Source organism: Leptonychotes weddellii, chromosome 8 (genome assembly GCF_054177405.1).
Source record: "Leptonychotes weddellii isolate Sample4059 chromosome 8, ASM5417740v2, whole genome shotgun sequence".
Lineage (NCBI taxonomy): Eukaryota > Metazoa > Chordata > Mammalia > Carnivora > Phocidae > Leptonychotes > Leptonychotes weddellii.
Genome location: NC_138376.1, coordinates 66,431,333 through 66,455,270, shown reverse-complemented (window position 1 = coordinate 66,455,270; position 23,938 = coordinate 66,431,333). Strand labels below are relative to the sequence as shown.

The 23,938-nt window shown below is 46.1% G+C and overlaps 1 protein-coding gene across 12 annotated transcripts in view; it reads right to left on the bottom strand.

The window, feature by feature from the left end:
• Nucleotides 1-23,938, bottom strand: part of ANKRD6 (ankyrin repeat domain 6) — a 186,405-nt gene that overhangs the window by 15,209 nt on the left and 147,258 nt on the right. Inside the window, exons 2-11 of one of the 12 annotated variants that reach the window (XM_081828654.1) lie at nt 21,373-21,711; nt 17,046-17,144; nt 15,110-15,208; nt 10,864-10,962; nt 9,347-9,445; nt 7,287-7,385; nt 5,937-6,014; nt 2,066-2,170; nt 622-756; nt 106-291 (exon numbers count right to left, since the gene is read on the bottom strand). In XM_081828654.1, coding sequence (XP_081684780.1) covers nt 106-291; nt 622-756; nt 2,066-2,170; nt 5,937-6,014; nt 7,287-7,385; nt 9,347-9,445; nt 10,864-10,962; nt 15,110-15,208; nt 17,046-17,144; nt 21,373-21,600 — 1,227 coding nt within the window. In that variant the 5' untranslated portion in view covers nt 21,601-21,711. Of the gene's footprint in view, nt 1-105; nt 292-621; nt 757-2,065; nt 2,171-5,936; nt 6,015-7,286; nt 7,386-9,346; nt 9,446-10,863; nt 10,963-12,082; nt 12,356-15,109; nt 15,209-17,045; nt 17,145-21,372; nt 21,712-23,938 lie in introns of those variants that run through there. The other 11 variants (XM_081828655.1, XM_081828657.1, XM_081828656.1 and 8 more) reach the window with 11 other exon arrangements.

Here is a 23,938-nt window from a genome sequence, read left to right as displayed (position 1 = left end):
AGGTACCTGCATCACTCTCCCATCCTCCTAGGCCCACACAGGGCTCACTAGGTACCTGCATCACTCTCCCTGTGCTCCTAGGCCCAGACAGGGCTCACTAGGTACCTGCATCACTCTCCCGTCCTTGCCCCGGTACAGTGTGTAGAGCTGGTATGCTCTGAACTCATGGGGAGGGGGCGGGGGGGAGCATCGGTGCCTGGGCCTCTTTTTAGGATGATTATGTGCATGCGCGTCCTTCTGGTGTCCAGGCTGTTGGTCTGCTGGTGGGGTGGGGTCAGAAAACGCTGACACCTGTGGGAGAGGAAGGGACAATCCCCCTGAGCACCATGACATCCGCAGGACTGACACCCAGCCCACCGCTCCCATCTTATTCACGGCTCCCATCTTACTCCCGCCTTGCTCGGTCTCATGGCATTCCCCTCTCAGCAGCCCACGTCAAAAGAAATCTATCAGCACACTAACCGTGTGTTTGAAGTTAGCCAGATTTAAGTTCTGTGCTCTGGCTCCCAACCAGCAAGCCAAGCAAAGTGGCGTTCTAGCTATTGGGTATGACGCTATCCCAGGGCCCTCTGCCAACCTGTCTCCCAGCCCTCCCCTGGCTGCTTTCACAGGCCTCCTGACCTTGGGCCTTGACTTTCTCTGCCTGTTGTCCTTTGCTCTGGGCTCTGGGGAGGTGGACAGGAAATCTTCTCTGGCCTCTTCTTTTCTGGGTACAGCCTGTTCACTGCTGGGGGTGTCTCCTGCTGAGACACTTCCCTACAGAGGAAAGAAAAAAAGCCCAGAAACCAGTTCTAATTGCCCCCCTCTGCCTTTTTCTGTAATGGTGTAAAATGCTGTTTGCAAGACTGCATCCACGAAAGGACCCGTGGGACTCTGAGCCAACGACAAACAGGGAACACTGCCTGGTGGTTGACATTGCACATCTTCCGTTTTCCCAGTTGCTTGAATATTTGGCTTTGACTCTATTAGGTGCCAAACTAAATATAGTCTTGGGTCTAATTCTATATTCTAGAGCTTCGGGAACCTACCACAAACACTTCAGCGTTAGAGATTTTTTGATTTTTTTTTTTTGCATTTCAACAACCGCAACCACAACAAAAATACCATTCATTCTTTGAGCTTGGACCTCACAATTCATAATGGAGTATGGGAAATCTCTGAAATGAAAAAACATCACATTTCCACTCCTTATAAGAGCTTTTACAAATTAATATATACAATACACCCACAGGAACTTAATCAGAGTTACAATGCCTTAACCCTGGACACGGATAAGATTTTGAAATAGAATAATGAGTACATGGTATAAAATTTTATGGACCAAAAGTTGTCTTTATATCCTAGCCTTTTTCGTCCTGGGAGAGCTGAAAGGCAGAGTTCGTTCCAAGACTATGGTGTCTAGTCGTGCAGGCTGTCCCCATACAAGGGCACCTAGCAGAGGGAGCTGAAATCCAGCTCGGGCTCGCTTTACCGTATGTGCCCGAGCAGGGCTGGGCTGCCCAGGGGGCATCTTCTTCTCAGTTCTCACAGAGGAATCACATGGGCTAACACAGCCTCAGTCCATTCCCTAAGCAGAAAGGGAGGAAGCAACCTAGGCCAGTGGTGGTCAAACTTTAGTCCACATCAGGGTCACCCGCGGGGCTCGTTCAAACACAGCTTGCTGGGCCCCCTCCCAGAGTTTCTGATCCAGTAGGTCTGGGGTGAAGCCCCAGACTCTGCATATTTAACAAGGTCCCAGGTGACACAGTGGATGCCACACGTGGCAAACCACTGCCCCATACAATTAAGGGCACAGGGTCTGAGGCGGAGCTGTCCGCATGGTGGTGACAAGGCCATAGAAAGAGGGGGCTGGGAAAGACGGGCGAACAGGCAGACGATCTGAACCTTGGAGGAGTGGAGGACAGGGAGCTGAAGAGAAAGCACGGACGGCAGTTTGAAGAAGCAGTGGGAAGGAGAGACAGAGGAGGGCATGGCCGCTGCCACTCGAGCCCAGAAGCAGCAGCGCGCGTTTCCCACCCTCTGGAAGGGGGTGAAGTTGGGGAGGCGCGGGAGGGCTACCCCCCACCTTGCTTTGTGCCACCTCATCTCTTGGCACAGACTGAGCTCTCCTCTCTTCCTTGAGCCTCTCTCTCTTTTTCCTCAGGCTTCGCCCACGACTGAAGCGCAAGACCTGAAGGAGGCAAGAGGCAAGATTACAAACCACTGGCGTGCGCAGCATCACTGTGATGGACTCGGCCTTGGACCTGGTGCTCTGATCTAATGGAGCTTCCAGCCTAGTGGGAGAGACCAAGCGTTCACATCAACAAGCACTTCCAGACTGTCTGCTAGGCTTCCTAGGTCCTGCGCCGGGCTCTCTAGGGACCCAGAGAGGAGAAGCACATTATCCCTGATCTCCAGTAGCTTACGGTCTAGGACGAGAACAGGCATTTATGTGCCGGGCCACGGCCACCGTATAGGTGTGTGTAGGCTGTGTATGGCTGAGCTCCAGGGAATGCCACTCACAGAGACTAGGACAGGAATGGCATCCCCTGGAGTGGTCAAACGTGGCAGCCCCGGGCCAGGCACAGGCTCACCATCTTGGTACATGGGATCTGAACTAGCCCATCAGATTTTCTCTTGACCAAACCGTATTCAAGGATATTTGCAGTTTGATTCAAACACTGAAGTGTGTCTGTGAACCATGGTCCCAACCATGGGACAGGAATCTCCTCCCCAGAAGGAAGCATTTGGTCTGCCCCTTCGAGTGCAGGAAGGTAGAACAGACACACGCATGTAGACATGGGGTCTGATAGCCTGATTTTGGAACCCAGTAGCAGCTAGCTGTAGAATCTTTGGGCAGGTCATTTGCCCTCTCTGTATTCTCCAGTGTAAATATGGGGAGTTAATGGAATTAACGACGACAAAGCAGGCGGCTGGTACACCCTGGACCATCAATCACTGTTAGGTGTCTTCCTCCTGCCTTGCTCCCTAGAGTACCTTGACTGGCAGAGGAAGTTTAACGAGGGTACAAATCTTTGAGCTCTCAGAAACCTTCAATCTCTGGCCCAGCTCCAGACCCTTCCCCCAAGCCCCTTCCTTCCCATTTCCAGGGGCACCCCCTTTAACCAAGGAGGTCCAGCAAGTAAAAACACCTTTTTCAAGGTCTCACAATTTCTCTGCAATAAAACATCTTGTCTTCATAGGTAGATAGCTCACCATAGTTTTTAGCTCAATGTTCAACTTTGTGTTCATTAAATTCAAGTGACACTATTATGGGACAAACCTCTATGGGCAGCAGGTACCACCTAAATGGAGAATTCCTGACAATATCTGCCTGTGGCTGAACCAGATTTTTAAACTGTATTCTCATCCCCTAAGCCAACAGCTCTGAAAGTGTCCTGGAACCAAGGCTAAAATTACCTTCATAATATTACAACAATGTCGGCCTTTTTCTCTCTCACACTGAGTATACAGCGGTGTTTACCAGAAGCTGCACACGATACTCCAATGGATCACATGCATCTTCCTTTTAGGAAAACAGTATGGAGATTTGCAGAAATGAAAAATAATGCTACTTACTCTCCTCACACAAATTGTTTTGATAAAGTTACTTTTCACAAAAACAAGTTCATTTTGTGGTAACATAGAGTTAAAAATGTTTATTCATTTAAAAACATTTCTCAAGTTGAATTTCAAATATGGTAACTATTAACAGATACAAACACAGCTCTTTATGGGCCTCTAGAACATTAAGTGTCCCTAGACCAAAAGGTCTGAAAGCCACTGTCCTAAGCCCTTTCGTAAGCTAAATTCAGACTCACTAGGAAGTCAAGTCTGATGAGGAGTGACTAGTGCCCTTTGCTCATTCAGCTTATGGACTCCTGGAACAGAATACAGCCCCAACATCAACCCCAAATTCACTTTCAGAAGCATTTGTGAACCGTATCAATCTAAAATGGGAAGGGATACTCAGAGGTCACTCAAATCATCAGAATAATTCCCTCCATAGACCATGTTATTAGCCAATGAAAATAACTTTGCATGGCTTACAGCCTTTCTCAGCGAACCATGTCGTCTACTAAATGGAAGGTCATCAATCTTTTCCAGTTCACGGAAATCAGGGTATATGGATCTTTAGAAAGTAACCTCTTAGTACTGCTGTGAGCCAGTGAAATCCATGGTCAGCTAACATCCCAAGGCAAGGAATTTCCTGTTTCACACACAGGAAGGCTAGTTCTAGAACCTCAGAACAGAAGAACGGCATGTATACAATTTTATGCACATTCCAAAGTTCCTTCTTCATGTTGAGAATAGAGTTTAGCATATATAATTACATAAAATATTCCATAAAATGTCATTTTATTTGCCATTCAAATGGGTGTGGAAAAACTGAAGTCTTTTTTTTTTTTAATGGAAACACTAAAGGAGAATCACACAGGAAAATGGTCCACGGTAAAGCTTTTTCTCTATGAACTCAGATCCTTGAGTTCTGGAAAACAAAGGGCAGGTGGGTTAAAGGCCTATAATTCTGTGTGCCTTGGGGATACTCCACCCCACAAAATTCGATGATCTTCATACAGCCAAGGACAGAGCTGGCTCTCCAAACTGCCAAACACTGAAATGCCATAGAACAGAGATGGATTCTGACCTTTATTATAGCATCCCATACTTTTTGATCTGTAAAAGACCAGCATTTTTCTACCAGGATTCATGGATGTGATTCCGTTGATGATTTGTTTGCAAATAGTCGGAAAGAAGTGGAAACTTTTTCCAAAGGACCACTTGACTTGTGTCTGTCAGGGATTCCACAGACTTCCAGACACCACTGAGAAGGACCAACTCCGTGGGCAACAGGGTGATCAGTTTTCAGAAGGCAAAAATCTTCACCACTTCCAGAATCTGCTAGTTATATCAGGTAGGTTTTGAAAACAAATGAAATAAAGGCCATGCAGACCCCTGGGGTGATGGGGCTCAGGCGCAGCAGGCTGGTATCTGGAATCTTCCTCTGGCTCTCTGAGACTTTACCTTCTCACAGTTATCAGGCATAATAAGTTCGAAAACTAATCTGTTTTTGCTGTAATGTAACAGAGTACCTCTAATCAGGAAGCAAACCATATCCTTAATATTGGACATTTAGGTTAACAAAATATTGGACAGCAACAAAAAAGCAAACTGGCTTTCATTATGATGAATTATGTGAACTGCAGAACATTTTCCTACTATAGTTAGGATAAAGGGCAGGATACAAAAGGGTATGTATATTGTAGGCACAATTATGAAAATTATGTGTCTGAAAGGTAATATGAATAAAAAGTTACTTCAGGGTGCTGAAATGATGAATAGCTTATACATTATTAAATGTTAGATAATTTCAATCTCAACTCAAATGATATCAATTTTTTAAGTTAAATGATGCTCCAAATACCATTATATTCAATAAAAAAGGAAAGAACACTATTATACTTGACTGCCTCTAATGGACATTTTACTGCCTTGTTTGCCTAGACTGGATCCCTTCCTCCCACCTTTCTCCAGGAAATGCCCCTTCCAACCACATAGTCAATGGATACAGCTATCTTCCTAAAGTGCCTGTCCTACTTGTTCAGGGCATTTGCCCCAACCTCGCCAATCATGATCTTCTTCTGTATCATTTAAACCAGAACTTCTTCGCTGAGTACTTGGGGAGTTATAATCCACAAAGCTGGTAATGACCATGATCCAGCCACAGAGAAGAAAGGATGTCCATGTATGAAAACGAGCCCACTGAACCTTATGTCTCCGGTTCTGGTTATCTTGGAGGCCCACGTGGATTCCTGCATTTTCCACTGCCTGGTTGCAAACCCATCAATTTCTGATTTAAGTTATTTTGAATTGGCTTTAATAGATGGCCACTGGAGATTCCCAACAACTTTGCAGCCCCACATAATCAATATAATGGAAAATGCAATAAATCCTACCTGGGGAGCTTTAGTGAGGAGAAGAGCAACTTCCGGATTATTGTGGTAGCGGGCAGTCTCCAATGGAATCTGGCCTGCCTAAGGAAAGGCACAGGGGAGGACAAGTGAGTAAAGACACCAACCCTGCACACATCTAGCCCAACTGGGACAGCAACTCTGCAGTCACACCAGCATGTAAGCAAGCTCAACAAGATATAATCACACATAAGACCTGGCCTTGCTCTTGAGCCTCGCCCCATTTAGTGCAGGAGCCAAGTCACACCTGAGAGCATAATGATTAACAACATACAGCAAGAGAGTCCTGACCCTCTAGGAAGCAAAGCTCTGGGATACCTGCCCACCAAGGAATGCTTCCTAGAAAAGAGAGGAGGGAATGTAAAAGACAAGGTCACGGTGGAAGATTTCAGTTGAAGAAACACAAAGGATCATAAAATCCAGCCAAGCAATGAATTTTCCCTGGAGGACACTTGGAAGATCAGGCCCCAGCCAGTCTCAGGACCTGGATTGTAAAGAACAATTAGGAAGCTTTGGCCATATCGGAGGCTCTAGGGAGATAAAGGCAAAAAGTAGGAGTTGCTAACAGTGGGATTCAAAAGAAGGGAAAGGCCATCATGGGACAGGTACGATGATGCACCACACAATATAGGTAGGAGAGCTGTGAGGAGGAAGAGGTGGAGGAGGAAGCTGGGGACTAGATACAGGAGCCTTTTGCCAGCTCCAACACTCCCCAACTCTCTACACAACTGTTCTGTCCCCAGCCCCTGAGTCTGGGCTACTTCAGGAGGGCAGAGACCACAGGTCAGCCTCAAGGGAGAAAGGGTGCCTGAGCTGGTGCCTGCCATAGAACCTAGGAGAGAGAGGGAATAGGGTGGGGTGGGATATTGAGAGAGAGAGAGAGAGGGAAAGAATAAGGTGATTTTGGAGAGAGAAGAGAGTTTTGAGGATGATTAATCTGACGGTCATGTGGCCACTTTTCTGAGTAGCCTATTCGTTTACAGGGCAGGAACTCACTTTCCATAACATCCACTTGTCAGTTTACTTAGACACCCACGACCTTCCCTTTACTGGCAGGATGTGCTCACTTCATCTAAGAGTCTAAGGATAAAGCCTTAGGGTTCATCAACTCATGGGGCTGCTAGGAGCAAGGGTTCCCTCAAGTCCACCTCTGGGGTCCTCAGCTTTAACAGAACCCCAGCTCTTACAGAGTAAGGCTGCGGGGGCTTTGTGCCCTTTGCAGAATAAGACTGGGTGAGGCTATGTGCCCTGCAGGAAGTGAGGTAGTTAACAACATGCTCCATTCTGGGAAGGGGTGGGAATGATTTTTAGAAACACTGTTGCAACTTAACTTACATTATTAACAATGGTCCCATCTGCTCCAGCTTCCAGTAAGATTTTAACCACCTTCTTGTGATTTAGGGCGGCAGCAACATGAAGCGCTGTGTCTCCAGCCTGAAATTAATCAGAAGAGAGGCCGCTAAACTCCATCTGATTATGGCATACAGCCCTCCGGATTTTCATCCCATGGCCTGGTGGTGGCTATTCAAATTAGGATTTGCCTTAGACTGATAGGGGGCCCTTTGCTCAAGTGTTACGTGGTTCTCTTTAAAGAGATCTCTTTAAAATGACCTACGTACAAAGATCACACTCCTTTCTGACTAAGGATACTAGAAATCACAGGATTAAGTAAAGGGGGCAAAGTAAGGTTGGGCTGGGGTTGTTGAGAATGGGGAGACCTGAAGCCTTACACCGAATTAGATAATGGGCACACAGCCATCACAGAGCTCTGTACCACGTCCCTCTGCCCAGGCAGAGGACCCCTTGGTTTCTGAGTACTAGAATGAGCAGAAGCTGCAAGAAAATGGCTACTTCTGCAAGCACCAGGGGGGATCCCAGCCCTGCAGCACCCATGGGAATGTAAGGGGCCCCCTGGGAATCACTTTGCAGGCTCAGGGTGTTCTTCGTTTGGGTGGAATCACTGAAAAAAAAAAAAGTGTTCACTTACGACCAGCTGTTTTCAACCTCTTACCGAATAGCCTATTAAATAAAGCTCATATTTTCTTTCTACAAAAAATGTTCAGACAATCAACTATGAAAGGAGGCTATGGACAACTGCAGCTTGGTGGGCCAATTCCCAATGTGAACATTTGTATTTCCCAAAGCAGAAGGATATAAATAAATCAGGCAAATACAGATGTGAAATAATCCATTCTCTCTCATTGGGTGATCAGGTAAAGCTCCGGATGATGTGTTTTCCTGGGCAGCATGAAAATCCAGCTGTCCCAGGGCCCTCCTCCCCCAAGGGTAGCCAGGGAAGTTTTAATTCACTGCTGAGTCACTTAGCTGCGTGTGTTGGGGATGCTCTGCAGCAGGAGTTTCCAACCTTGGCTGCAAATTGGGATCAGCTGGGGAGCTTTAAGAACTATTAACACCCGGGTCCCTCCCCCAGGCACTGATTTAGTTGTTCTGAAGTGTAGGTTGGGCATGGGGATTTCTCAAAGCTCTCAGGTGACTGAAAAACATCCTGCCAAAGTTGAGAAACATAGGTTCGTGGGGGCTGGGTAAAGGTAATCTGATGAGCGAGAATCCGCTGGAAGCCTGGAGAAGGACAGGATCAGGTATTCAGCTAGGCCAGTGGTTCTCAATCCTGTCTGCACACTTAGGTCAAGAGCTTTCTAAAAATCCCATTACCTGGATTCTGGTCATTTAAACTGGGGTAGAATTCAGCAATGGTATTTATAATTTCCCTGCTGATTCTTAATATGCAGCGGGAGTCAGAAACCACTGTTATGGGGCACCGTCAATCTGAATAATGATCTGTTTTTAAAATTTCAGATATATGCACCCAAACTCAGAAAAGCCAAATAATGTATCATTTAGGTATCAATAAATACCAAGACATTTAAAAAATTTAAACTACTGAAAATCATGCACATTTCTATGGAACGCTGTAATAATCACAGCTTTATTGCAAACCCCCAGTACACAGATGCAGATCACATACCCAGTTTTACAGAGACCAGAGACTCCATCAGCTCAAAGTGGCAGCGCAAGGAACAGAACTCACGGAGTCAGGAGACACCTAATTCCCTTGCCCATTTATTAAGCCACGTTCCTCTTTGTGGGTTTCCTTTGTGAAAGCATTACAACAAGCAAAACCTGCCCCAAGATCTTCAGAAAATGTTCAATATGCAAATGTGGAGCTATGAACTGGAATGAGAAGAGCAGGCTCTGTCCAGGAGGCCAGATAAACCAGGACCACAGGAACTCAGTGGAACACTCATGCAAAGGCCAGCACTGGCCTTGTCCCAGACTGGAGGCCCCCAGCAGTCTCTGTCCCCATTTGTGCTAACACACCTGCCAGCCTTGTGGGAATGGGGCCCGGTAGCCATGGGGAGGACACATGCACTGACCTGGTTCTTTTCATGGACAGAACAGAAAGCACTGAGGAGGAGCTTAATGATGGACAAGTGATTATAGCGTGCGGCAACGTGCAAACAGGTATCGCCTGCCTGCGGACAGAAATCAAACTCTGAGCACAATCTGAGCAGTTACATAAATAAATAAATAAATAAAGATTAAAAAACTGGCAGACTAGTGTATGTTCTTTAGAGGTTATCAGCCTGAACTGGAAGCATCCCCTTTCCCGTGGACGCCCAACTGCAAGCCCCACAGCTCTGTGCTGTTCTCTGCGGCTCCACCGGCTTTCTCTGAGCAGACTCTCCGCTTTCAGGTTTTAGACGCTGGGCGCCCGCTCCCCACGAGGCCTTCACCGGAGCTAAGGCAGGCTCTGCTTACCCAGCACTTGCTAGGAACCCACTCACCACAGCCTCTCCTACAGCCCAAAGGCTCTGGAGTATACCGAATTAAGACCAACAGCACTGCTTTGGAAACGAGCCCTTTTCCATTATGGATTTGTCACGGCACAAAGGTCAGCGCGGCAGGGACAGCCGTCAGATTTTAAGATCACGTGTGTTCTAAAAAAAAATTCAAGCTGCATCTCATTTTAGTAGGACCCCAATATTTCAGGCAGGGTGGGGCAGAGCAGTCTGGGGAGCTGATGAGGAGGCAATCACTGGCGTAAGACAGAGCATTCAGGAAAAAACTCAGGATCAAGATCTTCCTTAGTGGGCACGGGCTAACCCGCTCCCAGAGAGAACAAAACTGGAGACAAAGTCAGGACACTCTGCAGTGTTTTCTTGATGTTTTCATTCAAACTTTGTCTAGAGATGGCCGCCACCCAGCATGACCTTCTCCCCTGGATTAAGACGGAGCCAAGCTCAAAGCCCAAGTTCAGGGCATTCTGAGACTCACTTTAGAGGAGTCTGCCCTCAGTGAGGGAGACCTCAGTGAAGGCTCTTTTTCGAGAGGAGCCCCAGCCAGAGTCTCTAGTCGAGGGATGAGGCACGGGACTTACATGAGGCACGGGACTTACAAAGGAAACACCGCTGCTTGTGGAGGGAGGGGGCATGCCCACGTGACCTCCAAAGTCAGGCATCCTCTAAGAACTACTGACCCATCGGCTCATCTCAAGGGCACCTCAGTAACCAATTTGTAGACACAGGCATCAGAGGATCTCCCCTGGACGGCATCGTCTGCCATTTGCTAACTGCACAACACTACGTGGGCAGAGGTTTCCTGGACTCATTTGCCAGCACATGCTATGCAAAATGTTGAAACAAACCCAGGCTGAGGAGCGAGGGGGAAAGGATGGGAGAAGAGCAGTGTTTGAATCTTTTGAGTCCTCTTCTCCTGCCCCTGGCCGACCCCTTAAGGCATAGCAAAAAAAATAAATACTTTATAGATAGTCCCCAAACACTTTTCCCATTTTCAGTTTCATTTTCTAGGTGTTAATACTCAAGTATGCTTTCAGGGTTACTTTCCAAGGTGACACAGGAGAGCGCGAGAGAAGTCGGATTTGTTCACCCACATTATTTTTGAGGTCGGCCCGGGACCCGCCCAGCAGGAGGATGCGAGTGCTCTGGGAGTGGCTGTTCTGGCAGGCCAGGTGCAGAGCGGTGTTCCCCGCCTTGGAGAGAGGCAAGAGAAGGGAGGACACGTTAGCAACATGCTTCTCGGCCGGTCTGCATGGGGCAGGCTTTGCAGGGGGCTGATAGACACTTCCAAGAAAAAAAAAGTCAATGCTCACATTCTCTGCTTCCTGACTGGTGGCCCCAGCAGAGGGGTTTCAGTGGCAAGAACAGTTAATGTGGAATCCAGACAGGCGCAAGAGTCCTATCAGCCACAAAATCTTGGCTCTGCCACTTCCTAGCTGAAAGTCACTGGTCAAGACTCAATATGCTCAGTCTGGAATTCCTTACCTGTAAAATGGAGTGTGACCCCTACTTCCTGAGGCTGTGAGGATTAATTCGGAGTGCCTGTGAGAGAGTATTTACTTAATGGCAAAATGCTGTGTGTGTGCAGTACGTTGCACTCCTTTCGGAAAGGACTGCATCCTTCCTGCCCAACGCAGATAACAGCTGTGACTACAATACACCACTGGAGTAAAGGCAAAAGAGGCCACTTCCTGTGAGTGCAGATAACTGAGATTTAACTTGTATGCCTTTGGAAACCTTCCATTCTTGTGTTTTCCTTGAAACATCAAAATCTGAACTATGAACAAAGGTACGCACACTGCAGGCAATACGATTACGTCCACCACTTACCATACAGATGGAGACCCTCTTGCTTTTTGGGCTCCACCACCAATATGCCATTTCACAGTGACAACCAAGGGTCAGAATCACGTCCATAGCAATGTTACAGAAAGAATTCATGACATAAACAACTTTTTAAAACCGTGCAGACGGTGCCTGCAAGGCTGCTGATAAAAGTAACAACAAAAGCAGACAGCACAAGAGGAGATGCGGTGTTACTCTGAGAGAGCCTAGGAGCATACAGGAGGTTAAGTCTGTAAGCTCAGTGATTGGTGGGCTGAGCTAAAAAGCTGGGTCAGGACTGCAACTGTGTGGGCTCAGAGCTATTTCACTGCCTGCTTACAGCTTTTCCTCGCCCCGGATCTGGATCCCATGGCACTGTCTGCCCATCCTCATGGATGTTCTATTTCTCACCTCTTGAAAAGAGCAATGAGTTTTATTTAAAAAAAAAAAACCACACAGAGGAAAACTGGATGTCGCTGGTTCACTTACCTCCCCTCTCATACCCTTAGCTCTAAGCAGCCTGGGTAGAATCTTTCTCCCTTACTGCTCCCTCCAAGGAACCTGAAGGTTATAGGCCTGAGCGCTTAGTGAGCTAGGAGGTTATCACCCTTCCACTGCACCAAAGAATCACCTGGGGGAGCTTTTAAGACTACTGGTGCTCAGCTGCAACCCTTCTAGGGACTCTGATTTACTCAGCCTGGGGGTGGAGTCTGGGCAGTTCAGGTCTCAGCACCAAAAGTCCCAAACTCCGGGAAACCCCTCGGCCCAGGGAAAACTGGGACAGCCTGTCACCTGAGGCCCAGTCATCAGGTGAGTTTGTCGCCCCCCACTTTTTTTTTTGTTTATAGTTTTCCAGGAGATTTTAGAGCACAAACAGGTAGAGAGCCACTGCTAGCTTAGCTCTCAAAAACAGAGGATCGGCCCACGTTTTAAACACTCCGTCCTCTGTGCAAGGGCTCGGCACCTGGCTTGGTGTAATTCTTACTGCCCTGGCAGTAGGTTGTCTCAAAGGTGTTGGTTTCATGGGAGTTATTAAATGTGTTGAATAAATGGGGAAATAAAAGGCTTCTGATGGTTCTGGAACTATACACCAAACATTGCTTTGCTAATAAGAAAATATCAATTATGCTGAAAAACATTTGGATCAAGAAAATCAAAAACTGTGGATTAGAATACACAAATGATGGTATGTTCATATACTGGACTCTTACTCGGCAATAAAAAGGAATGAACTAATCTCACATGTAACAACATGGAGGACTCTCAAAAACATGAAGGGAAAGAAGTTAGGCACAAAATGCTGCATACTCTTTGATTCCATTTACATGATGTTCTGGGAAAGGCAAAGCAGATCCGTGGTTGCCAGGAGCTGGGAGTGGTGGGTGGGTGGGAGACTGCCACTCAGGGGCACAAAGGAAGTCTCTGGGGCGATGGAAACATTCTATATCTTGATTGTGCAGGTGGTTACACAACTATATACATTTGTCAAAACTCATACAACAATATACCTAAGAAGGCTGAACTTTATTGTATATGGATTATACCTTAGAAGCTGACATTTAGAAAATGTGACCTAGGAGATATGCGTAGCAGGCATTTTTCCATCCTGAGTAATGAGTACTTATTTCCCAGACAGGGGCTGATATACTCACTGAGTAAGTTCTTATACAACAGAATGTTCTTATACAACAGAATATCATCCAACCTCAAAAAAAGAAAGAAATTCTATCATTTGTGACATGCATGACCCTAGAGCACACCTGTTAAATAAAATAAGCCAGACAGAGAAATACTGTATGGTATCACTTACACGTGGAAGGTGGGGAAAATAGGGAGAGGTTGGTAAAAGGGTACAAAGTTTCAGTTACAAGTATCCTGTAACATACAACATGGTGACTATAGTTGATAAATTGTATACAAAGAATAGAACTGAATGTTTACATCAAAAATTTTTTAGGAAGTGTAAACATGTGAGGTGAGGGGGGTGTTCATTAATCCGATGGGGGCAATCCTGTCACAACATATACATATATCAAGTCGTCACTTTGTACATTTTAAATATCTTACAATTTTATTTGTCAGTTATACCTCAGTAAAGGTGGGGGCAGAGGGGAGGGCCTTTTTAGAGACTTCACCAGAGGATGTGGCTGGTGCAGAACATAGAAGTCCTTTTCCGGGATAGCCCCTACCTTTGCTTCTGACAGTCTCTGCTGTTCTATCTAGAGAGACCTTGTGGCTTTCCACAACACCTTCGGGGCCCCATACAGGATAGGAGGCAGTGTGGTGGAGCAGACGGACTCAGGATAGTTTATGGCCCTACCTGTGTGTCTTTGTTGAGAGTACTGGCTCCCAGCTCAGGCTTCCCTATCCATTAACTGGGAACCACCTACTTCTCAGAGTTCCAGGATCTAAGATACAACATGGGTCCACCTACAACTCATGTTCCAGACAATATACCACTTAGAAGAAATGAAGCAGCCACCAGTTTGCAGGGACTCAGGCATTACTGGAGATACCATGATGCATGGCTTGCTTCTTTTCCTCCAGTTTTTGTCCCATGAGGGAACCATGAGAAACATTTTTTTTTTTTTAAGATTTTATTTATTTATTTGACAGAGAGACACAGCTAGAGAGGGAACACAAGCAGGGGGAGTGGGAGAAGGAGAAGCAGGCTTCCCACGGAGCAGGGAGCCCGACGCGGAACTTGATCCCAGGACCCTGAGATCATGACCTGAGCCGAAGGCAGACGCTTAACGACTGAGCCACCCAGGCGCCCCCATGAGAAACATTTAACCAGTAAATGACAGCACAAAGCTGTGTGAAGTGCCAAGGGAGCTCTGCAGGAAAGAGCCTGATGGGCCTTTGGAGAGGGATAGGCCACTGCCCTGGGAGCCCGGGTTGGAGGTCTATAGGCGGATAGGAGAAGCAGGCTTCCCCAAAGGGAGTGGGCAACGGGAAGGATGATGAGCCCCCTCTGGTAGCACACGAGGCACATACTGGGAAAGGCTCAGGGAAGAGGCTGCAGACGGACTGAGGCCACTCCAGGGAGGCCCAAGACAGTGTCAGGCTGGGGAGCTTTCCTGGAGCAGAGAAGGAGCAGGATGAAGAAGGGACTAAGCAAGCTGGCCAATCTGCTGTGAGGTTTCTGCAGTAATCCAGAGATGCATTCATTAATAATGAGCACAGAAGGAGGGGATGAGACATGATGAGTGACTGGAGGGGAGATAGGAAAATGCGGGAAAAGAGGTGCTGCTGGCTTCTCCCCGTCTCCAGGAGGACGGGGCTGCTTGCCGAACCACACCAGGATAAACCAATGGGAAAGCAGTGAGAGCCAGGAGAATTCAGAGGAAGTCAAAGCCACTCTAGTAGGTTCTCTTGCTCACCATGGAGATAATGTTTCATTTCCCCTGGTCCCCCGAGCTCTCGCTTCGCTCAGTGAGGAGGCTCACACAGGGACGACAGCCTGCAGCCATCCCCACCTGTGAACGGAGAGTTCTAGCACCTGTTGGGCCTCACCTTGTTCTTGGCAAGCACGTTGGCTCCTGCTTTAACGAGCAGTTTGGCTGACTGGCTAAAACCGTGCCAGGATGCTTCGTGTAGGGCCGTATTCCCGTCCTAAGGAACACATACGGAGACAGAAAGCACATTACCCAAGACCTAATCCATCTCATTAGAATTGATACATCACAGTGTATTTCTAGGGTACGCATCACAGGTCCTTTCTCAATAGGGGCTTCTCATAGGAACCACAGAGCCCAGAAAATGATTGCAGGGGCTAGTTTCTCCATTCTCCCAGAAATGGTACATAACAAGTACCATTTTATTTTTTTACAATTTTTGGCAGGGAGGGGCAGAGGAAGAGGGGGAGAGAGAATTTTAAGCAGCCTCCACCCCCAGCATGGAGCCCAACTCAGGGCTCAATCCCATGACCCCGAGATCATGACCTGAGCTGAAATCATGTTGGATGCTTAAACTACTGAGCCACCCAGGTACCCCAGCAAGTACCATTTTAGATTGATGATGTACAATAGATGCCTTAAGGCATTAGGGCTTAAATCTCTCCAGGAACCCCGGTTGAGAAAGGCTCATCCATAGTCACATTTAACAGAAAACAACATCGAGATGATGTTCATTCCTTCCCACCTCCATCACCCCTGGGGTCTGCTCTGCGCTGCTCCTGGCCCCAGAGAGAACCCTGAAAAGATCAGGCAAATGAAGAGTCCAGCTTCATAAGCTGCTGGGCCCAAGGGCTGGATAGGCAGATTCCTCCTCTCTTTTTCTTCCCCCAATTTAATCTCACCCAGTTTAATCCAAAATCTCAGGGACCGAAACAAATAAGCAGACACTGAGACAACAGTGACTTGTAAAGAAGATAAACAAGTGTCCTCAGTATGTGGCTTTTTAAATAAAAACCAACCAATTAACACACACAGTTGGCATTTGCTTAACTTCCTACAATAGAAATATTAAGTGCAGTGAAGTGAGTGGGGTGGGGCTGAGGGCTGGGGTTATAGGGAGGGAGAAGCATGCAGAGGAGAGGTGGAGAGACTGCGCGTGTGCTGTTCCAGGTCAGAGCGCGGAGCAGGCCTGGGGGCAGGGCAGGTGCACTGTCTGGGCACGTCCAGGCGCTGGCTTTGGCTCTTCTTCGTCCATACCACGAGACTGGCTGAATGGCACTGACACCCACAAGGAGGAGGCTAGGTAGGGTCTGAAAGGCCTGGGAATGGGGTGGTGCTGGGAATGGTAGTGGCCATATTTGGGCTGGCCCGGGGGACTGACTGCACACAGCAGGAAGCAGAAGGAAAAGTGACTGGATGGGGACACTTGTGAGGGGGCTTCTGGCATGCTGCTAATGATCTGCTTCTTGATCTGGGGGCTCACAAAGATGTGCTCAGTTAGTGAAAACTCACTGAACTGCATGCTTATAATTTGCACATTTTTCTGTATATATGGGACGCTTGAGTTAAAAAGTTGTCTAAAAAAGTAAACACAGGCCGAACTGCACTTAATTACAAAGTTCCCTGCTTTAAGATTAACGATTTAAAAGCAACGATTAATATAAAATATATCATTGGGATTTCTTAAAGAATTGATTTTGCTCATTTTTTTCCTCCCAATATATTTCAAATTAATTCTAATTTTTTTTTAAAGAAAAGTGAGCAAGTTAATTTGAGTCCAGGGCACATGCTTTCCCCCATCCAGGCCTCCACAGGTCATTATTTCTAGAATTTTTTTCTTTACCACTTATATTTATGTGGTTGCCCACTGCTGCCACAGAACAGGGGGAAGGATTAAAAAAAATACAATTTGTTGGGATATTAGATACTATTTCAAAAGAAAGTTGGGCTGATTTTATCATGTTAAAGCATGAGTGATAGGACTCAGGAATGATAACATTGAACAGTCACAAGCTCCCGAAGCAGGGTGCTCAGGCGGACATGTCCCACGTCACCTTGTCTTGGCGGTCCAGAGCACAGCCCTCCTGGATGAGCGCTGCAATGACATCCGTGTTCCCCACCACTGTGGCCCGGTGCAAGGCGGTCTGATCCCCCTGCAGAGTGACGTGGAGGCGGGAACATCAGTCAGCTCTCCCAGCCCTACCCTGCAGCACTCACTGCGCTACTCTGACACAGGGACATCTCCTGTCCTCAATCGGAGCAGACCGGCCACCATGCCAGGCAGAGCTCTTTTGTTCCCAAACTCAGTAGGAACCTTAAACCGACCACAGAACGACTTCAGAGCTGACATCAGAATGAGGGTCAGGCACTCACCTGCCACCCCGAGGAATGGCAGTGTTCAGAGATTATGACTGTCACATCTGGAAAGTGGGTCTGAGAGCTAGACTGTGTGTGCTATGCAGTTAAACCAGCAATCTTTACTCCCTACTGAGTCCTCTAGTTGCCTGTTCTCTTTCAGAGGAATCACTATCCGGCTAAGTCAGCTAGCAACACTCAACGATTTGATGACGGGTGTATATTTGTTGATTGACTTATATGGGCTGAGGGCAATGTAGAGGTTTATGCCATGTCATCTGAGGACTCCAGGGACTATCACTGCATAAGTCTATGAAGCCTATTCTGATATTTCATGTCAGCATCCTCACTGATTTATGCTGCATTTTCTTTATGATCAGATGCTGGGGATTGCTGATCTTCTCATTCTCCATCAGGGCACCAAAGGGAACTTGACTCTTTCCCCTAGTTGCAATTGAGAGAAAGTAAGATGGTCAAGATAAGAGAGAGTTCTGAAGTCTCTAAGAGCACATCTCATCTCTGACATGTACTCAGGAAATCAAGTCGAAACAAATTAAGTCTAGCCTGGGATCCAAACTGAAATGGGGAGATAGGTGAGCAGTGTGGAAAACTTCTGGTAGGAAGGGAGAGGTGCAGGGCAAGGGGGACAGGAGATGTGAATCTTGCACAGTCTTGGGAGACACCTGTCATTTCACTGGGCCTCTGTTTCTTTACCTGTAAAGGAGGGGTGGTTGCTCCCTAAGTTCTGTCCCTTCCCTTCTTGGGTTCTATGCTTTGGTTGGTAAGAGTTCTGCATAAAGATGTTCTGGTGGGGCACCAGAGGGGCAAAGGACACACCCTGGTGCATCCCTCATCTTTAGCCCAAGAGAGGAAAGAGAGACTGTTATAAGACAAAAAATATGGAGATTTTTTTAAGGGGGATACACTGCTACCTATGAATCGCCTTAATGAAGTACTGATTCTACTTACTAAACACGCTGGAATCTAGAACAAACAACAATGCACATTAAAATCACTTAATCCAAACAGAAATTCTGGAGATGGATGGTCATAATGGTTGTTCAACAATGCAAATGTACTTAATGCCACTGAACTGTACAGTTAAAAATGGTTAAAAAAATGGTAAATTTTATGTTATATGCATTTTATCACAATAAACACTTCATGCTATTTAAAACTCAAATTCACTTTCTTAAAATTAAAGAAAACAAAAAACCTCCCTTTAAAAATCCATGAGGGGAAGTGATTTTTATTTTCTTCCTTATACTTTTAAATAGTTTCCTACTTTTTATATTTAACAAATATAATTTTAGCCACAGGAAAAACTCCTATTTATTAAAAGTCTACGCTGTAACAATATACCAATAATGGGATTGTCCACGTCTCAATCTTTTCTCACTGTTCATGTGTAGAATGTAAGGGATTTCCACAGTGATGGGTCAGCACATCCAGCTCCAGTATTATAATTGATTCACTGCCCACAGCATTTCTATCATGAATCCTCCCCGTTGGCATCATAAGCCATTGTTCCCATTAGACATTAGGTTTAGACTGGGTTTTCTCTTGTCCACCTTCCCAGAGACCCCTTACTCAAAGAGAACCCTTTCTGCGCACCTGCAGTCACAAGAGGAATGTGGCCACTGGATGGGCGGGTGCAGGAGGCACGTCAAGCCATTACACATTCATCTCAAACATCCTAGGAAGTGTTTCCAGATGACATACACTATGTCCAAACAAGTCATCCTATGAGAAACTGCCCAAGTCTTAACTTTTAAAAATTTCTATAAGAATTCCCACGATTGCCATTTCCCCATTAGAATGGTGACAGGTTTTCCCAAAACGGGCCTGAAGTGCAATTTATGACCTGATGTGAAAGATGGCTCTCTGGTCTCGGCAAGAAGGGAAGACTGAAGCTCATTCTCTAGGGGTAAACACTGATGGGGCTTTAATTCCCACAGACTGCCAGCACTCAGAACAGCACTCCTTGGACTGATGATAACAACCCTGACACAGAACAGAACTTAACCACTCGATCTGTGTTGTGCACAAAGCCCAGAACCCATGGGTCGTGTCGGTCACTCTTCTGTCTGAGTCCTCGCATGAGGGGCCTTGGCTGGTTAGAGCACAGTCTAGCCTAAGCCTTGCTGCAGGTCAAGTGTTTTATCATGTTCACAAGCTACCCCTAAATCACGAGTTCAAGCAGCTTTGGAGCCAGAACATCACTATTATTTATTACTTGCTCTCGGCATGAATCATCTGTTTTTGCTTCCCTACAGAGGTCTTTTCCTTTGTGAAACTCTAGCTCAACGAAAGAAGCTAAATCTAACTTTTGGTTTAGCCTTTAAAAGTAAATTTCCAGACGGATTAACAAGACTCAAGGAGATCTAACAACCTGGTGAGACTACAGTGAGAACACAAACTGTCCTAAGCCACTGCGACAGGCGTCTCTTGCAGAGACCTTTTAGGGGCACTGCCTGTCTCCAGACCACCACTTCCCCTCCATCTTCACTGCCCTCAGAGGCCTCACTCCGAGCCCGGGTCCTGGCCTCCTCAGTCAGATAAACACTGCTGAGAAGGCCAACATCAGCCTTTCCCCACTGCAAGTGGCTGTCCTTGAGCCGCGCCATTAGCTTTGTGAACACTGAATGGGACGGTTCTGGAGGACTGAGGAAGACAATTTCTCTGGCTTATAAACACCAGCCACTCCAAAGTTACCAAGATGAGAGTTGAAGGCCACTCAGACATAAAACACATAAGCAAAGGGCCAGCCTGGGCTATCTATCTCAGGGCTACTCTTCCCAGAACACAACCCAATCGAGCACCTGAGACCCTCAACTGAAACAGGGCCAGTTACCTGGAAATCAACTTTCCCCCTATAAAATGTACTGTGGAAACATTTCCTCTTTTTTTTTTTTTAATATTTATTTGACAGAGAGATAGAGAGCACAAGTAGGCAGACCGGCAGGCAGAGGGAGAGTGAGAAGCAGGCTCCCCGCTGAGTAGGGAGCCCGACGCAGGGCTCAATCCCAGGACTCTGGGATCATGACCTGAGCCAAAGGCAGACACCCAACCAACTGAGCCACCCAGGCGCCCCGGAACATTTCCTCTTTGAAATAGGACACAGAAAACAACAAAATGTGTCCTCTACATACGTATTAGCAGACCCAGGCAGCAACTTTGACATAATCCTTATTTCTGTATTATCTAAATACACCATGAAATTCTGAAACTTTGAAAAAAAAAATGCTGCAAAAGGTATGACACTCTTAACAGCATTCGATAGTTGTTTGTTCAGTAAGTATTTATTGACCCTCTACTATACTCCAAGTGGCATCTAATTCTCATTTTATTGATTAAAAAACAACAACAACAGCTAAGGCTCAGTGCTGTTCAGTGCCTCGCCAAGGATAACCAGCTAATTCGGGGTAGTTTGGTTAGGCCCGAATTCAAACTGTCAAGGCTCTTTGCACTTAACTCCAAGCTGTTTCCACCCTGTGAAATCAATGAACCTCAGTCTGGCAGGCCTTAAAAAAGATCAGCTGCCTCTTGATGGCATCCCCTAGCTGAGTGCTTTAGCACAATGCCATGGCCACTACAGGCACCCAAGAAGTATCTGTGGAATGATTAACTACAAAAATGCAAAAGGAAAAACACCGCAGCTGGAAACACGGAGAGCCAGCCACCTTGCAGTTTGGCACTTTGGTTTGGAACATGCTGACCTGTTTGCAAAGTGCATGAACTGCCAAGCTCTCAATTTTTCTGACTTCAGTGTTTCTCACGTATGGAATCTAAGGAGTTTGGAACCTCTGAGGTCTCCATCTTTGTTGCGAAATACTTTTAGCGTTCTCTCCTACATGGTGAGAAAGAGTGGGCACAATGCACGCGGATGCCGAAGCTAAGCTCATGGAAGAAACCCGAGTCCCGCTAAGGCGGAACACGTCCCTCTTCAGGAGGAATCTCTCCCAGGTGGCACAGACATGTTGCAAGGAAGCCCAACGGCGCAGGTGTGCAAAGCAAGTTGCTGACCTCTTTTTCTCTCTCTGATCTTCTAGGGTTCTTGCTAGCCTTTCTTCTCTGGTTTTTCTTATTTTTTTCTTCCTTTGTGGCTTTTATCATGGCCACGGGGTCCTGGACTATTTCTGAAGTGGGGGCCGTGTGGTTGCTCATGGACCAATCAGAGATGGCATCAGAGCTCCAATGTGAGTTGACAGGATTGGCCGGAAGCAAGAGGGAATTTTCTCTTTGGAGTTTCATATTCTAAAGAACTGGTTTCCACAGGCTGAAATTCATAATAATCCCATTCCAGGCCACTGGAGGTCATTCTTCAACTAATTCTCAGTCCTTACCATGACATAAGGAATGTATCTGTAGAATATGAAGTTAGGAGTAAATTCTTCACAACATTAACATTCTCTATTTCTACCCATCATCCAAGACAGGTAACTTCTGAACTGATTTTTTTCCAATAATTAACGTCCCAGCTTCTTTAAAAAAAACACCCATAGTTTTCTTCTTCGAATTCTTGCATAAATTTCAAAGCTGATCACCAACAGGCACAATAAATATGTAGAAGAGAGACATGAACAATATTCTGGCAAATGGATTGCTTCAGAACTAGTGAAGATCAATTCTACCTTCTCCTTTCTCAACCATTTTTACACTGTTTTGTTGCTGTGTTTTTGTTTTGTTTTTGTCTTGATTTAAGCTATCAGGGAGAAGCAATGTACACACTGTCTGATTACGGCAAGAAAAAGATGCAAGAAAATACATTATTCCAATAAATGAAATGAAGGTGTTCCTGTCTGAAAGTAGCACTGAATTTCCTTCGGCTGACATGTCTCCCCTTGGCTACCCTGTGAAAATTCCTATTTTTTTTTTTTTTTTTAATTTATTTGACAGAGAGAGAACACAAGCAGGGGGAGTGGGAGGGGGAGAAGCAGGCTTCCCGCCGAGCGGCAAGCCCGATGCGGGGCTCGATCCCAGGACCCTGGGACCATGACCTGAGCCGAAGGCAGACGCTTAACGACTGAGCCACCCAGGCGCCCCGAAAATTCCTATTTTACTTCCTACCTTGCCTGATATAAACTTCTAGGAAGTTAGCATGGCTTTTGCTGCATGAGAACACATGTGATTCTCAGAGCTCAAGACCGGAGGCAGGAGTTGGGTAGGAATGGGTTAACATGCCTGGCATGGTAGCCTTGCCAGAATGGCCAGTGAGGACTCTAAGGCAAAGAGAAGACCTGATGCATCCCAACATGTCTGTACCAGAAGCCCAATGCTCTGCCTTTTCTGTGGTCAGAATCTCTTCTCTCTCTCCTTGTATGTTCATTCCTGTCATCTAAGGAGATGATATATAATCAGGAATGTTGTGAGAGTTACAGTGTGGGGAAAAAATATTATGACCCAAGGTAGAAATCAACAGCTAAAAGCTAAACCAGCATCTTTTGAAAGTAACATTTTTGATGACCCAACAGGTTCCAAATATAACCAGAGATTTATGAATGATACTGTTCAGCCTTCTGCCTGTACATAAAGTGATGACATTTAGCTATTTCTTTACAAATGCTGTCCATCTCACTTGTGTGTCTGCCAAGTTTTAGAACATTACACAGATGACTAAAGAAAATTAGAAGCCCTTTGGTAACCTACACCCTAGCACACCTGAGGGTCTGAAATTTGATTAACACTCTGTAACCACAGTTGTTAAAGGTGAGTCAGGAAGAGATTATGGTAAGTGCAAATTCTGTAAGATTTTGTGTTCCTCACAAAATTTCTTATTTCTTAGAGTCCTACTGCACAAATTAGAGTTGAAATTAGAAACAGTTTCTGAAATTAGCTTCCAATCACATTATCATAGGACTTTTTCCTAATAACTAATTGGAGGACAATTTACATAATCTTATCTATATCCTCCTCTTAGAGAATTTACTTCCCCAAAGACCCAAGGCAACCCTGTGCGCTACGTGACATCACCCCAGCCACTGCTGATTGACTCAGAAATGGATATTTGACTCCAAAGGAGCCAATCAGAGTCTTTCTCTAGATAATCTGAATGAAGAGACTCAGAGACTGAGTCTTAATAAAGGCACAGCACCAGAGGGAACTCTTTCAAGACTTCCTTTTTCTTGGATTCTATGATATCAGTTGTTTTTTCTTTTGGACAGGTCCTCTTTAACTAAATGTACACTAAGAGAAATCAAGGTGAGAAGAGGAAAAAATTAAGTTTTTAAGCCCTACTTTTTTTCTAATGGTCAATGACACATTTCCAACAGGCCTTGCCCACACTCGGGTGTATGTGTATGTGGTGTGCTCCCTCACACTGAGACAGGACATAGGCAAAATACCCTTTGAGGCTCTACACTTGGATGATACTAGATAGGACATGAACCATGATGGGAAAACCACCCCACCCTTGCAAACTCTAGCTTGGTACCTAGAATGGATCCCAGGTCTTCAAGAGGAAGTTCTTCCCACCATGGGGACCAAGATGAAGCTAAAAAGTGCTAGGAGTGCATCTTTTACCCTCCCACATTATAGCAGGCTATACACTGTACTCTGGATTTCTATGCAGACAAGCTCCCCTAACAACCCA